Source organism: Pipistrellus hanaki (genome assembly GCF_964339955.1).
Source record: "Pipistrellus hanaki genome assembly, chromosome: 14".
In the NCBI taxonomy this organism is placed as follows: Eukaryota; Metazoa; Chordata; class Mammalia; order Chiroptera; family Vespertilionidae; genus Pipistrellus; species Pipistrellus hanaki.
Genome location: NC_140516.1, coordinates 7554981 through 7568088, shown reverse-complemented (window position 1 = coordinate 7568088; position 13108 = coordinate 7554981). Strand labels below are relative to the sequence as shown.

General features: G+C 35.9%; 1 protein-coding gene across 6 annotated transcripts in view; it reads left to right on the top strand.

Moving 5' to 3' along the window:
• The window catches only part of NRG3 (neuregulin 3), a 972177-nt gene that overhangs the window by 855645 nt on the left and 103424 nt on the right, over positions 1-13108 (top strand). For 4 of the 6 annotated variants that reach the window (XM_084904766.1, XM_084904763.1, XM_084904765.1 and 1 more), the window contains exon 4: positions 6004-6030. In XM_084904766.1, coding sequence (XP_084760892.1) covers positions 6004-6030 — 27 coding nt within the window. The remainder of the gene's footprint in view (positions 1-6003; positions 6031-13108) is intronic. The other 2 variants (XM_084904767.1, XM_084904764.1) reach the window with 1 other exon arrangement.

The following is a 13108-nucleotide window of genomic DNA, read 5'->3' as shown; positions in this document are numbered from 1 at the left end:
CTCTTTCTCTCTCTCTCTCTCTTTCCTCTCTGAAATCAATAAAAATGTTTTTTTTAAAAATCAATGGAAAAATATCCTTGGGTGAGAATTAACATATAATAATAATAATAATAATAATAATAATAATAATAAGGTAAGCAGGTAAATAAGCGGTGCTTCTACAGTGCCTGAGGATACCTGGAAACAATTTGTCTTCCTAGTGGACTAACTCCTCCCTGGGCATCTTATCGCCTGATGATTTTGTAAGAATTAGGTTTACTTCATAGAGAGGGTCAACGTATGCCCTGAGTATAAAAAGTGGCTGATGTTCAAACTGCTTAGGTTCAATTGTGTTTCTACAACCTACCAGCAATGTGGTTTCCTGCACATTTCCCAAATTCAGGGAAATTTCTTGAACTCTCTCTGCCTATATTCCTCATCTAGAAAATGAGAATGATGACAATCTTATTCTCATAATTTTCTGCAAGATAATATTTAAATCCATTCCTGGCACATAGTAACTACTCAATCAAGGAGCCACTATTATATAAAATGGGTGTGAATATTCTAAAAAACTATAACTTTTACATATAAAAGTTAATCAAACTGTTAAAAACATGGCAATAATACATCCTACTATGCACCATAAGGAAAATCAAATGTTTTTGCTTAAGTCTTGTACTTTCTCTTCCACCCCAGTATCTGTGCAATTCTTGGCACATAGTTTGTTGGGGAATGAATAAGTGGATGATTGGTTGATTAATTCTCACCATGCACCTCTTGATTTCTTCACACACTCTGGAATAATCCAAGGAAAACTGTTTGCTTTAAGAAATCAGTAATTAAGGGTTATGAGAAATACTGTGGTTTAGGTCCTATGTAACTAAGTTGACAAAATTACTAATTGCTTTTCTATTGTGCTCTTCATGGAATTTTGTTGATCCTTTTATATAAAACAAGGTCTATTAGTATCTTTAAATCTGAAATAAAGATTTGTATTTAGCATTTTGATAAAAGTATGGAAATGTCTGTGTGTGTGTGCACATGAGAGAAAGACAGAGAGATTTTAATGGAGACCTAACATTTTATTTGTATATTTCACTGGTGTCACAAATGTAATTATAAAAATTAAGAACTTCCTTTTTAAAAAAACCTAAGGATATAAATGCCATCTTGCTTGATAGTATTTCTGAGCACTATAGTTATATTGATTAGATATAAGTTTTTTACTATGTTAAAAGAAGATAGATTTCTTTTTCCCTTAAGAATTCTACATATACTTCTTAATATTTGAATAACTTTCAAATTCTGATTTCTTCCATCTTAAAGTATTGAGATTGCCCTCAAATTCATCAACCATGCCACCCACTTCCTAGCGCAATCCCCAGACTCATGGAGCTTGATTCTCCCTCTCTCCTATCACACAGATGTGAAAGATATTCCACGTTTATGGATTTGAAGGATAAACATTTTAAAAATGGTCATATTATTCAAAGCAATATGCAGATTTAATGCAAACCCCATTAAAATTCCAATGGCAACTTTGTTTGTATTCAGATTAATATATATATTTTTTTATTGAAGCAAAAATTCACTAACATAAAATTCACCATTATAATCATTTTAAAGTACATAATTTGGGGCTTTAGTATACTCGCATAGTTGTGGAACCATCATCATTATGTAATCCCAGAACATTTCCATCACTCCAAAATGAAACCCTGCCCCACTGAGCAGTCCCTCTCCATTTGTCCCTTCCCCCACTTCCCGCCCCGCCCACAACCATTAATCTGCTTTTCTTGTCTATAAATTTGCCTCTGCTAGACATTTCATATAAATGGAATTATACTACATGTGTTCTTTTATGCATCTAGCTTTTTAGTATGATGCTTTCAAAGTTCAGACATGTAGCAAATATCAGCATTGTAAGGCTTGAGGCGCAGGAAACTGAACACCAAGGTTTTAAAGTTTATTCCCCAGTAATGAGCGGGACTCATTACAGAGGTAGAGAAATCAGAATTGAAGCAGTTGGGAGGGGGGATGGACCCAGCCGGGCTGCTGCCTGGACATGGAGGATCAGCAGCACGTGGCTGTCTGGGGGTCTTTTTAAGGGGAGGAACAGGAGGGGGTTGGACCCAGGGCAGAACAGGAAGGGGTGGGCTCCAGGACACTGGTCCTCACTGATTGATGGCTCAATGTCTTGGAGATGTCTCTGTGACAGATGCCAGTAATGTCATAACTCCGCCCACCAACTGGGAGGAGGGAGAACCTTATAAGCATGTCAGACATTTTTATGCCAAATAACTTTCCATTATATGGATAATATCACATTTTGTTTCTCTTTTCATTGGGTAATGGACATACGTGTTGTTTCCACTTATGGACTATTATAATTAATGCTGGTGTGTATATTATTATACAAGTATCTGTGTCCTTCTTATTTTTTTATTGAATTTAATATGTGTTTGTGTGTGTGTGTGTATCTATTTAATACTCCCACTGCCTTTCATTTTTTAAAAATAGAACAAAATATCATCAGATTTGGCCCTGGCTGGGTAGCTCAGTTGATTAGAGTGTCATCCTGATATAGTTTTGATCCAGTCAGGGCACAGATAAGAATCAAGTAATGAATGCATAAATAAGTGAAACAAAATACCAGTGATTTCTCTCCCTCCCTCCCTCTCTCTCTCTCTCTCTCTCTCTCTCTCTCTCTCTCTCTCTCTCTCTTTCTCTCTCTCTCTCTCTCTCTCTCTCACACACACACACACACATTAGAACTCAAACATAAGCTTGCCAACTTTTCTACAATCGCTATTCTTTCACATAATACTTTAGCTTTATCCTGGAACCAAGTTTATGGATTCTTGGCCTCCTCATCTAAAATACATTTTTTTGTTGTTTTCTACTATAGCACTGTTACTGAGAATTACCAGAGCCTTTTCTCTGTGGGCCCCCACTGATTTCTGAATTACTGGAGAACAAAAATTGTGTCTTTTCATGAAAGTGTACTAAATATCTATCAGTATATATTAAGCAGTCATAACAAAAGACATGTAAAGAAAGTATAATATCTACTTTTTAAAATCTCTGTTACTGACAAGACCTGTTTGGCTCAGTGGATAGAACATCGGTCTGCGGACTGAAGGGTCCCAGGTTCGAGTCAGGTCAAGGGTATGTACCTTGGTTGCGGGCACATCCCTGATGAGGGGTGTGCAGAAGGCAGCTGGTCGATGTTTCTCTCTCATCGATGTTTCTAGCTCTCTATCCCTCTCCCTTCCTCTCTGTGAAAAATCAATAAAATATATTAAAAAAATAAAATAAAATAATAAAACCCTGTTACCATCTTTTTTATATGAGTCATTCTCAGTTAATATAAGTAATAATAGATGAAAAAAATGAACTATATACAGGCAAATTTGTAGAGACAGAGAATAGTAGATTAGAAATTACCAGAGGCTGCAGAGAGGGAAAAAATGAAATTGCTCAGTGGGTACAATTTCTCTATGGGGCTATGGAAATGTTTTGGAAATATAGTGGTTATGTTTGCCACATTGTGAATGCAATTAATGACATTGTACTGTACATTTAAAATGGTTAAGATGACAATTTTTAGTCTATATATATTTTACCACAATGAAATTAAAAAATGAATTATTTACAAATAGGAAAAGCACTGAATTATTCAAGATAACTAAGTACATATTTTCTAAAAAGAAAAACTCCTTTGCTAAATAAAGAATTCATAAAAGGGAGGTCAGTAATCAGTCTTAGAAACAAATACAATGTAGCCATACTCTTTTCATTTATTCTCATTTATGTAACATATTGCTACAGCAGAAATCATCATTCACGAAAGGAATTTAAAAAGTGAATGAGTGGAATGGTAACCAGGCTGTGCAGTGAGAACCTCCAATATTTACTGAGATAAGAGGGAGTCTGGGGAAACTGAGACCATGGCAGCAGCTGCAAGGTGGTGGTGGTGGTAGCGGCAGTGATGGTGGTGGTGGTGGTGGTGGTGGTGGTGGTGCTGGTGCTGGTGGCGGTGGGAGAGGTACATGAGATCAGGATGTCCTCAGGGAGGAGACTTCTCAACAGATGTGGATGCCGGGCCTGGAAGGGCTTGGAAGGCAGCTGGCAGCAGCCTACAGAGGGATATGGGAATGAGAAGCTGAGATAGAGAAGTGAGAGACACACCTGGAGGAAGGAACAAAGGTGGGTGGAGGGAGACTGAGAGAAGGACTGAGGCCTGGAGGGGAACAGACACCTGGATAGTGGACAGAGATGGAGAGAGAAGTGAAAGGAATCAAAGCCATGAAGAGACAAAAATAAAATAATAAAATAAAATAAGATACATATCATCACTGACATGTACACATAAGTAACTGTTTGACATTGAAATTGGTACTCAAAAGAACTGTTGGCCCAGAAAGAAACTCACTACAGACTGATTCATTCGCCTCTCAGCATAACCATTATGTCTTGTCTCATTTTCAGTTCTTATAAGTGTATTTCTTGTATCACATGATCTCATGCATCTAAGGGAAATAATGAACAACATAATCCGATGAACAAAAACAGACCTGGAGACAGGGAAGCATGAATCAGACTGTCAAACCTCAGAGGGAAGGTAGGGGAGGGTGGAGGAAAGGGGGAGAGATCAACCAAAGGACTTGTGTGCATGCATATAAGCCTACTCCAGTGGTCACAGGCAACAGTGGGGAGGAGGAGTATGTGGGGAGGGGTTTGGGGTGAGAATGGGAGGATGGGGACAATTATGTGATACCATAATCAAAAAGAAATTTTAAAAAATACAATAAAAAAGTGAATGAGTGAATAATTGAATGATTAAATGAGGCACCATCTAGATGACCAGACATCTAAGGCTGAATGCCTGGGCAGAGCTGGGCTCAGTTTATCGCTCTGCTGATCACAGACAGACATTAGCCGGTAAAACCATTGGAAGCCCACATGTACATGGCACATGGTCATTCATTTTTGGTAGGAAGTGGTAGAGCTTAACAGTCAGAGGGCTTGGGGGTCAGATCAGCTGGATTTGTGCCCTAGATCAGCTCATCATTTGGGGTCAATGTGAGATTTTTAATCTTGCTGAAGTGCAGTTTTATCATTTAACAAATAACAGGAAAAAAATGCAACATTAATGCTTTTTTAGTGAAGGTGATTAGCACCTGGTGAAGGCCAATCATGTAAAAGTTCTCTACTTATTCACAGCAGAGAGTACAATAAGTATGTGTTGAACAAGTAGTCATTCTACATAATAAAAAGGTAATTGACTCTAATGGTGGAAGTACCAAGACAATGGGTCGCTATGATGCACACTGACCACCAGGGGGCAGACACTCAATGCAGGAGCTGTCCCCTAGTGATCAGTACACTCCCACAGGGGGATCTCTGCTCAGCCACAAGCCTGGCTGAAGGCTGCAAGCGCAGCAGGGGTGGCGGGAGCCTTTTCTGCCTCCTTAAAGAGGGCACAGGCTGAGCTGATGGACACCCCCCTCACCACCACCAAGTGCATGAATTTTTGTGCACTGAGCCTCTAGCTTTACATAAAATACCATGATTTCTAAAAATCAATTTAGTACCACATATTTTTTCATGTGAACATTTCTTTCTTTCTTAAGGCCTAACTTTATACTTTGCATACTTGCTAACAGATGCAATATTATTGCACCTAAAGTTTCAGGCTTTGGAAAAATGCCAATCATGTTCAGAGCATCCCTTATTATGGGCAATTGTAAATTATCTTTCCCCCCAAAATATGCAGGTAAAATAGACACTTTTTAGGCAACTGGCCGATGTTTCTCTCTCATCGACGTTTCTAGCTCTCTATCTCTCTCTTCCTCTCTGTTAAAAATCAATAAAATATATTTAAAAAAAATAAAAATAAAATAGACACTTTTTTTCCCCTTTAAAATGAGAGTCTTATATACATTGATTTCCATGTGAAAATTTTTCTAATCACAGTCTCTTTCTGTTTCTCTTTCTCACATGCTGACTTCTGTGTAGCAGACCACTTGGGGATTGAATTCATGGGTAAGAATAAACATTTGCTTCTTAAAAATCTGGAAAAAGTGAAGTTGAAATGTCTTTGTTCTTCTTTTCCATCTAATTATATTTTGAAATGTTTCATTATCAGATGCTATTAGTAGAAAAAAATGTTTTTGTCTATTTTTCACTAAGTAATGGCTCAAAATGAAAGGCTTAACTACTTATTGGGAAGTCAATTTAATGTTAAGTGCAGCTCTGGAATCCTACAGAAGTTAGATTTGGCTCCTGGCTTTGATTGTTTGCTCTAATTCTCAATTTCCTTATCCGTAAAATAGGGATAATAATCGTTCCTCTTTTATTGCTTATATAAATTGCTTAGCACAATGTTTACAAGATGACAAACACCCAATAAAAGATAGAAAATAACTGTGATGGTTTAAAAATGTCACTTTTGTTATTTTCTGCTCTAATTCCTTTTCCTTTCATATGATGATTGCTTTGGATACATTTTTGGTACCAATCTTAATTGTGAGTATGGACTATATAAACTTTTCATTTTACAAATTTAAAATATTTCTTTTGAAAGTACTAGCAGTGAATGGCTTGTTTTTAAAAACATTAACATGCCTTCCATGGAATGATTCTCTATACCCATAGATAATTACATTAAGAATGGGTCACACTCTTCTGAGTCTAAATTAAAAATACAATGGAAAATAAAAAGGTTTTGTATGAGGTTGATATGCATCATGGTGCTAATGTGGAAAGATTCTTAAGAGTTGAAGTTAGTTAAATGGAGATGGCCTAAATTTATTTCCAAACTCATAATTCTCTGCTTAATTGACCTTCGTTAAGCTTCTGATTTTCTCTTACATGATAAGGATTATGGATACTTGCTTCATACATGATATGTTTACTGTGATACATGCATTTACTTGTATTCATTTATTTGTTCACTTATTTATTCAGAAAGTATTTATGTAATGCTCACTGTAAGTAAAGAAAACTGCAACATGCTAGAGATAAAATAATGGGTAAAAAGGTACTAAAAAACCCTGGTTCAATGGGGCTTAGAGTCTAGTAAGCTTACAGATGATAATCAGGTATTAATACTGATAAATATAAAATTGTAAGTTTCTTAATACCAATGCCAAGCAAGATATAGGATAGAAATGATAGATATTTAAAACATGATATCAATAAGTAGTTGAGAAGAATTGAGGTTGAAGGTTAGAAAGAGGAAATTCCTAGGATAACTGCAGAGTTTATAGTTTTCGTATTTAGATAAAATGTGGGCCCTTGTACTGAAAAACAATACTGGGAAAGGAACAAATTTATGAGAAATGTTTCCAAGATTAAGTTTGGAAATGTTGAGTTCTAGATGCCTTTGTTATATCTGGGAGATGTCAATTTAGTAGTTGTGCTGGAAGTTTTAGGGTTAATTAATGATTAGAGATTACATATTTAAATGGGAATTTAATCTCTCTGTTGTGTGGTCTTATTTATTAGTGCTCTATTATCTCAGTATTAGATTATAGAAAAAGCAGACAGACAGCTCAACTCCTGCAGGTTTGGGATTTTTAAATTTGAGGTGATGAAAACTCTTAAGGGCAATGAAGTTGAGGTTAATATTCAAATGAAGCTTTCTGGAATGTAAGGTGGGTGAAGAAATGGTGTTTTATCTCAAGGGAATCAATGAGTAGTCATTATGGGAGTAATCAAAAAAGTTGTTGGCATGGAAAGGCAGTTGTAGTCATATGGGCTAGGACGTACAGAAATTCATGGTCATGGTCAAGCAGTAGAGTGTAAATTGTATGTTGAGAAGGATACGTGGTTGGTTGATACTTTCTTCATTTGTTGATGATGGTAAAGATGAACAGCAAGCATCCACAATCACTCTGAGGATGATGGGTACTGGCCATAGTGGATAGGGATTTGCCCCCCTGCACTGTGGTGATTGCAGGCTTTGAGGACAGAGGCTTCAGTTCAGGTGTTATGGAGCAGAGTGACTGCTGATGCAGGAGGTAGCTCAGGGGTGGTGGTGGGGGTAGGGTAGCTTCAGATCCCACATGTGGGTGGCCATGGTTATAGTAAACAGAAATTGCTATATCAATGTTAATGATCAGTGCTGAACGTGATAATTAACCAGTCACCATCCTACTGGGCTTTTCCTTAGGTCTTGAGGTCACTGGCACCTTATAACATAATAATTTGCTAAAGAACCAAGATATGTATAAAAAGGTCTATTAAAAATTTAAAATAATTGACTAATCAGTTGGTAAAAAGTACAAAAACATTATATAGATCATCTATATGCAACTCAAGACTAAGAACATAGTGAATCTTGCTGTAAAGCCTTATGGGCAATGAGTTCTCTGTGTGTGAATATTGACTCCAGCAGTAGAGATTGCTGTGGAGGAAAGGGAATGGGCAAAAAGTCAAAGTTGAAGAGAGGACATATGCTTATAGATAGTGGTGACAAATGAAGTGTTGTTTGTAATGTTGAATATGTTAGCAAATAAACTGTTTCTGCTGATCTCACTTGTTCTAGACGCTATTTACCCTCACAGGTTGCTCTAACTGAATATGTAAAATTATTTCTGTTGCTTTGAAAACAAATATTTTCATATTTAATTTGAGATTTTAGAATTCACATAAATAAAAGTTCTTTCATTGAAGGTGACATCATCCCAGTAACAAGGCATCTTTAGGTATCAATTCAGTTGGGAAGCAGAAATGCTGGTATAGCTTAGTCAGGTTGGTATATTGTGGTACCAGAAAATAATCAGTGCCATTTCTGTTTTAATGAGTTCTGAATACCTTTATTCTCAGCTTTATCATTCTTGCCTTTGGAAATGCTAATTTCATCTTTCCTTGAGTTGGAACATGGATCACAAGGTGATAATCAGAAACTCAGGTGCCTTCTTTCCAAGTCTTTGTTACCCAGGAGCCACTTCTCTGTGCACCTTTGTTGATCAGACTCAAAACCTGAATGGGCTTCATAAAATTCCTTTTTAGAGCAGGGAACTCCACATCATATGCTTCAGGAACCTTATTATTATTTAACCAGCATGCATTTATTATACTATGTGCCAGATATATAAGATATTGAAGATACAGATATAAAATCCACATCCCTTTAAGTCTAAGGGCTCTGACCCTAAAAAAAGAGAGTTACATGTATTTGAGGAGATATAAGAAGTGCTATAAATAAAAATGACAGAGGCAAAATATAATAAAGAATGAAACTAAATGGGCTTGGGAAGTTCAGAGACAACCTCCCAGAGGAAGAAGCATTTAAGCTGAGTACCAGACAAAGCAGATAAACTGTACCAGTGATGCCACAGTCCAAAGCTGTCCTTACTCAATTTGCTTCCACTTTCGAGTGAGATTTCTACTTCAGTCTATCTGGTCTATGAGGTCTCTAGAGTCACTTCTTTATACTAGAGAGAGATATCAGCTTTACTAAAAACACTTAACCAAAAAGTTTTCTGACTTGATTTATTAATTGTAAAGAATAACTATCCTATTGAATAATCCCTGCCAAAACTAATGTCCATAAAACTGTCAGCTTTTAAAAGGATTTTTCCTTAATTCCGTTCATGAATTTCTCTTAATAGTGCTTTTGGGATTTCAGCAAATGGAAATTTCAACAACAAATACCACTCTGGAATACAATAGTAGTTTTTTAAAAAAAAGTTAACTAATGTAACTCGAAGGTGGTGAAAACACAAAATTGTGAAACGTTTGTGATAAATAATTAATTCATATTAAACCAATAATCGAAAAAGATTCTTTGAATTCATGACTTAGTCTACTCATTCATGTATGCATGAGGGGAAATTGAGAATCTTAGAGTCAGATGTTTGAACTTTCCCTCAAAGTGTGAACAGGTCAGGAGATGGAATAGACAAGTACTCATCGAGATGTGTGAGAAATCCAACTGATAATCCAGATGGCCAAAGGGCACATCAGATTGGCAAAGTTTGGAAGGCACATGGATCATGAAGAAGCATTTCTCCTCTGAGAACTATCTGGTTACTGTGCGGGTGCTCAATCATGTAGCATATCTCATTACATCCATTTAAGCTATTTGTCATGCAGCGATTTCTCTGACAATGCCCTGACGCATTGGATATCCTAGGCATCAAAGATGTTTGTATAAAAGCAGGTGCAATGCCACTTGCGAACATATTAGCAAGCCACAGGGAGAGCTGCAGATCTTGTGGGAAACCTTTCATGCAAATGTGATTCATTCTTATATGGAAAAATAAAACGAACTGTCAGTTAAATGTCTTGTTTGTGATTTGACATTGTTTTTAGGATAGTATAATATATGCAAAGTCTGAGTAAACTCTAGTATACATTTTTGATAAAAATCAAAATTTTATGAAACTTGGGAAAAAAATTGCTAAGTAAAATCCTTTAACTTTTCTCTGAAAGAATTTATATATTTTGAAGTTTAAGAAGAAACACTGAGATTTCTATAATAGAAATGTTTACAGTTTAAATGTGTAAAGATGCAAAATTGACAGTTATTTCTTAAACTTTTCTATTTATTGAGGACCATATATATTCATCCACCAGGTTTAAAAAAAAATGTTTCTAACTCTGTTTGGATGATATGAAGTGAGGCTATTTTCCTTAATGTGACCCTGCTTATTGAAACCTAACAGGCTCACATGTTGGTCAAATGAATTCATAAGATGCCCTAATTTTTAAATTTCATTAGAGATATAGAAGTAAGGATCATATTTCTCTGGGCTGAAATCTCTAACCTAGACTTATATGAACAAAGGTGTTTTCAGTCATTTGAATATATCATGTTTTCTTATAAAATAAAATTGGGATTTATGCACAAATATATTTGTATGTGTGTGCTTGTAGAGGGGTCATGATAAAAAGTATGGGTTTAGTTTTTCTTATATTAAACTACATGAGAAATCAGATATGTCAGAGTAATTAAGTTAACATTATTTAACATTATTTAATGCTTGACAAGAATTTACATTTTTTCATTGAATTCCTTCCAAAAATACATCAGGTAGGAACTACTTATATCCTTATCTTATAAGTGACAAATCTGCGGTACAGTTAAGTGAAATTTCTAATTCAAAGAATAAGGAAGTTTGCAAATACAAGATTTGAACCAAAGTCTATCTTCTACAAGATCTCTTGAATTCTATTGAAGACTAATTACTGGGCATGCCACACAATACGGGCCTCAGGACTACTCAAAGAGCTTGACTCTGGCAGTGTTTTTAGTGGCAAGGCAGTTCTGTATCTAGTCCTAAGGTTTGAAGGTAATGTTTTCCAAATACCATGAGGTTATAAGAATCTTGGATAACTCACATTGTCCAAGCTGCAAGAAAATAATAAATGAACTTAATGTCAGCTTATAACTTTACATTCAAATGATAACTGCCACGTGTACAAAAAAGCTCACATTTGCTGGTCATTGCAGTCTCTAATGAAGGATGATCCACAAAAGTTGTACTATATTTGTAGGTTTCTTTGTGACTACAGACTATGTTGAGTGACATTACTTGGTTGGTCCTACTGTTGAATGTTGTTGGGAATAAAGGTCTATACCCTCTGATTGGAGACATTTGCCAAGAGGTTGAACTCTCTCTCCAATGACCTGCCAAGTTCTGCTGAAGAAACATTTGCACCATCTTGTTTTCTCACTTACTTTCTCTTTAGCAATATGACCACTACCTGATTTTTTGTGACACAGTCTATGTAGGAAATATCCAAGCCTATAGAAGATTTTTATAAGAGCTTATTTGAGCCAAACCAAGGACATATGCCACAGAGCAAGATCTCAAATGCTCAGCAAAATAACAGTTTTGTAGCTTAAAATTTTAATTTTTTCATTTTTTTTAGGCACTTGAGATTAAGAAGGAAAGGTAAGGAAGATTATATAAAGGTGGGGAAAAAAGCATGGTGGGAATTGGATTGCAGGATAGTTAACAAGATTTTGTGCTTTCTTGAGGTTAGTTACCTTCTTTCAAAAGTGTGTTGGCCTAAATGGAAATGGCTCATTTGAGGCAAAGATAAACCTTTCACTAAAGAAGTTATATGCCTTAGACATGACTACCTACCATGACCTGCTCAGTTAGGATTTTATAATCAGACTAGAGGCCTGGTGCACAGATCCATGCACCAGTGAGGTCCCTTGGCCTAGCCTGTGCCTTCTTAAATCCAGGCCCCCTCAGGGGATGCTGGATAGCTAGTTTCTGCCTGTCCCCCGACAGGGAGCCCGATCCTGTATGTTTCCTGTGGTCAGTGTGCATCATGGCTACCAGTCATTCAGGTGAGAAATAGAACCTTTTTTTGGGAGTCCATATCAGAGATCTTGGTACAAGTATTAATAATTCAGCTCTCTGGGATGTAAATCCCTCCAATTCTTTTTGTTCTTTTTATTTTTGTTTTTGGAAGAGATAACTTGACTTTGTTATTACCAAAACTCCTGGTTATACATGTAAAGATAATATTTTTGACTTAACTATATGTGATTCATCTCATTAGCACATATTGGTACACCCAGTGGCTAGAAGTAAAAGTCTCTAAACAAAGTCTTGATCACTAAGTCAAATGAATAAAATTCTGACAAAATTTAAAGGTGAGGTTTAAAGCTTTCAGTGATCTTCTTTGGGGAATGGCTATAACCCAGAGACACACTGGAAAATATGCAGATATTTTAATTTTGATTTCTACAAAGAAGAAAATGGATATTTTTATCAAAACATTTGAAACTAGATTCCAGAGTTGGTTAATAAAGGTTCATTGGTAGACACTTGAAGGTATTTGTTGAGAACCATCTGAAAAAGTAAAGTGCTGTTCACTGAAAGATTACATAGTTACATAGTTGACCACTACATGTTTGCTAAATTAATGTACTTTTATAAAATTGATAAGTGACTAGATTGAGTTTCTATACAGAAAGTAAATATATAGAATTCAATAAAACCTTTGATAGACTCTCATGAAATTCTTTTGTAATATGGTATATATTTATATCAATTTAGTGATAGATAGGTTTGGGGCTATAAAGTGGAATACGAAGGATCAAGAACAGCCATGAGTATAGTTTCCAGTTGCTTCTAGAGCAACATTTTGA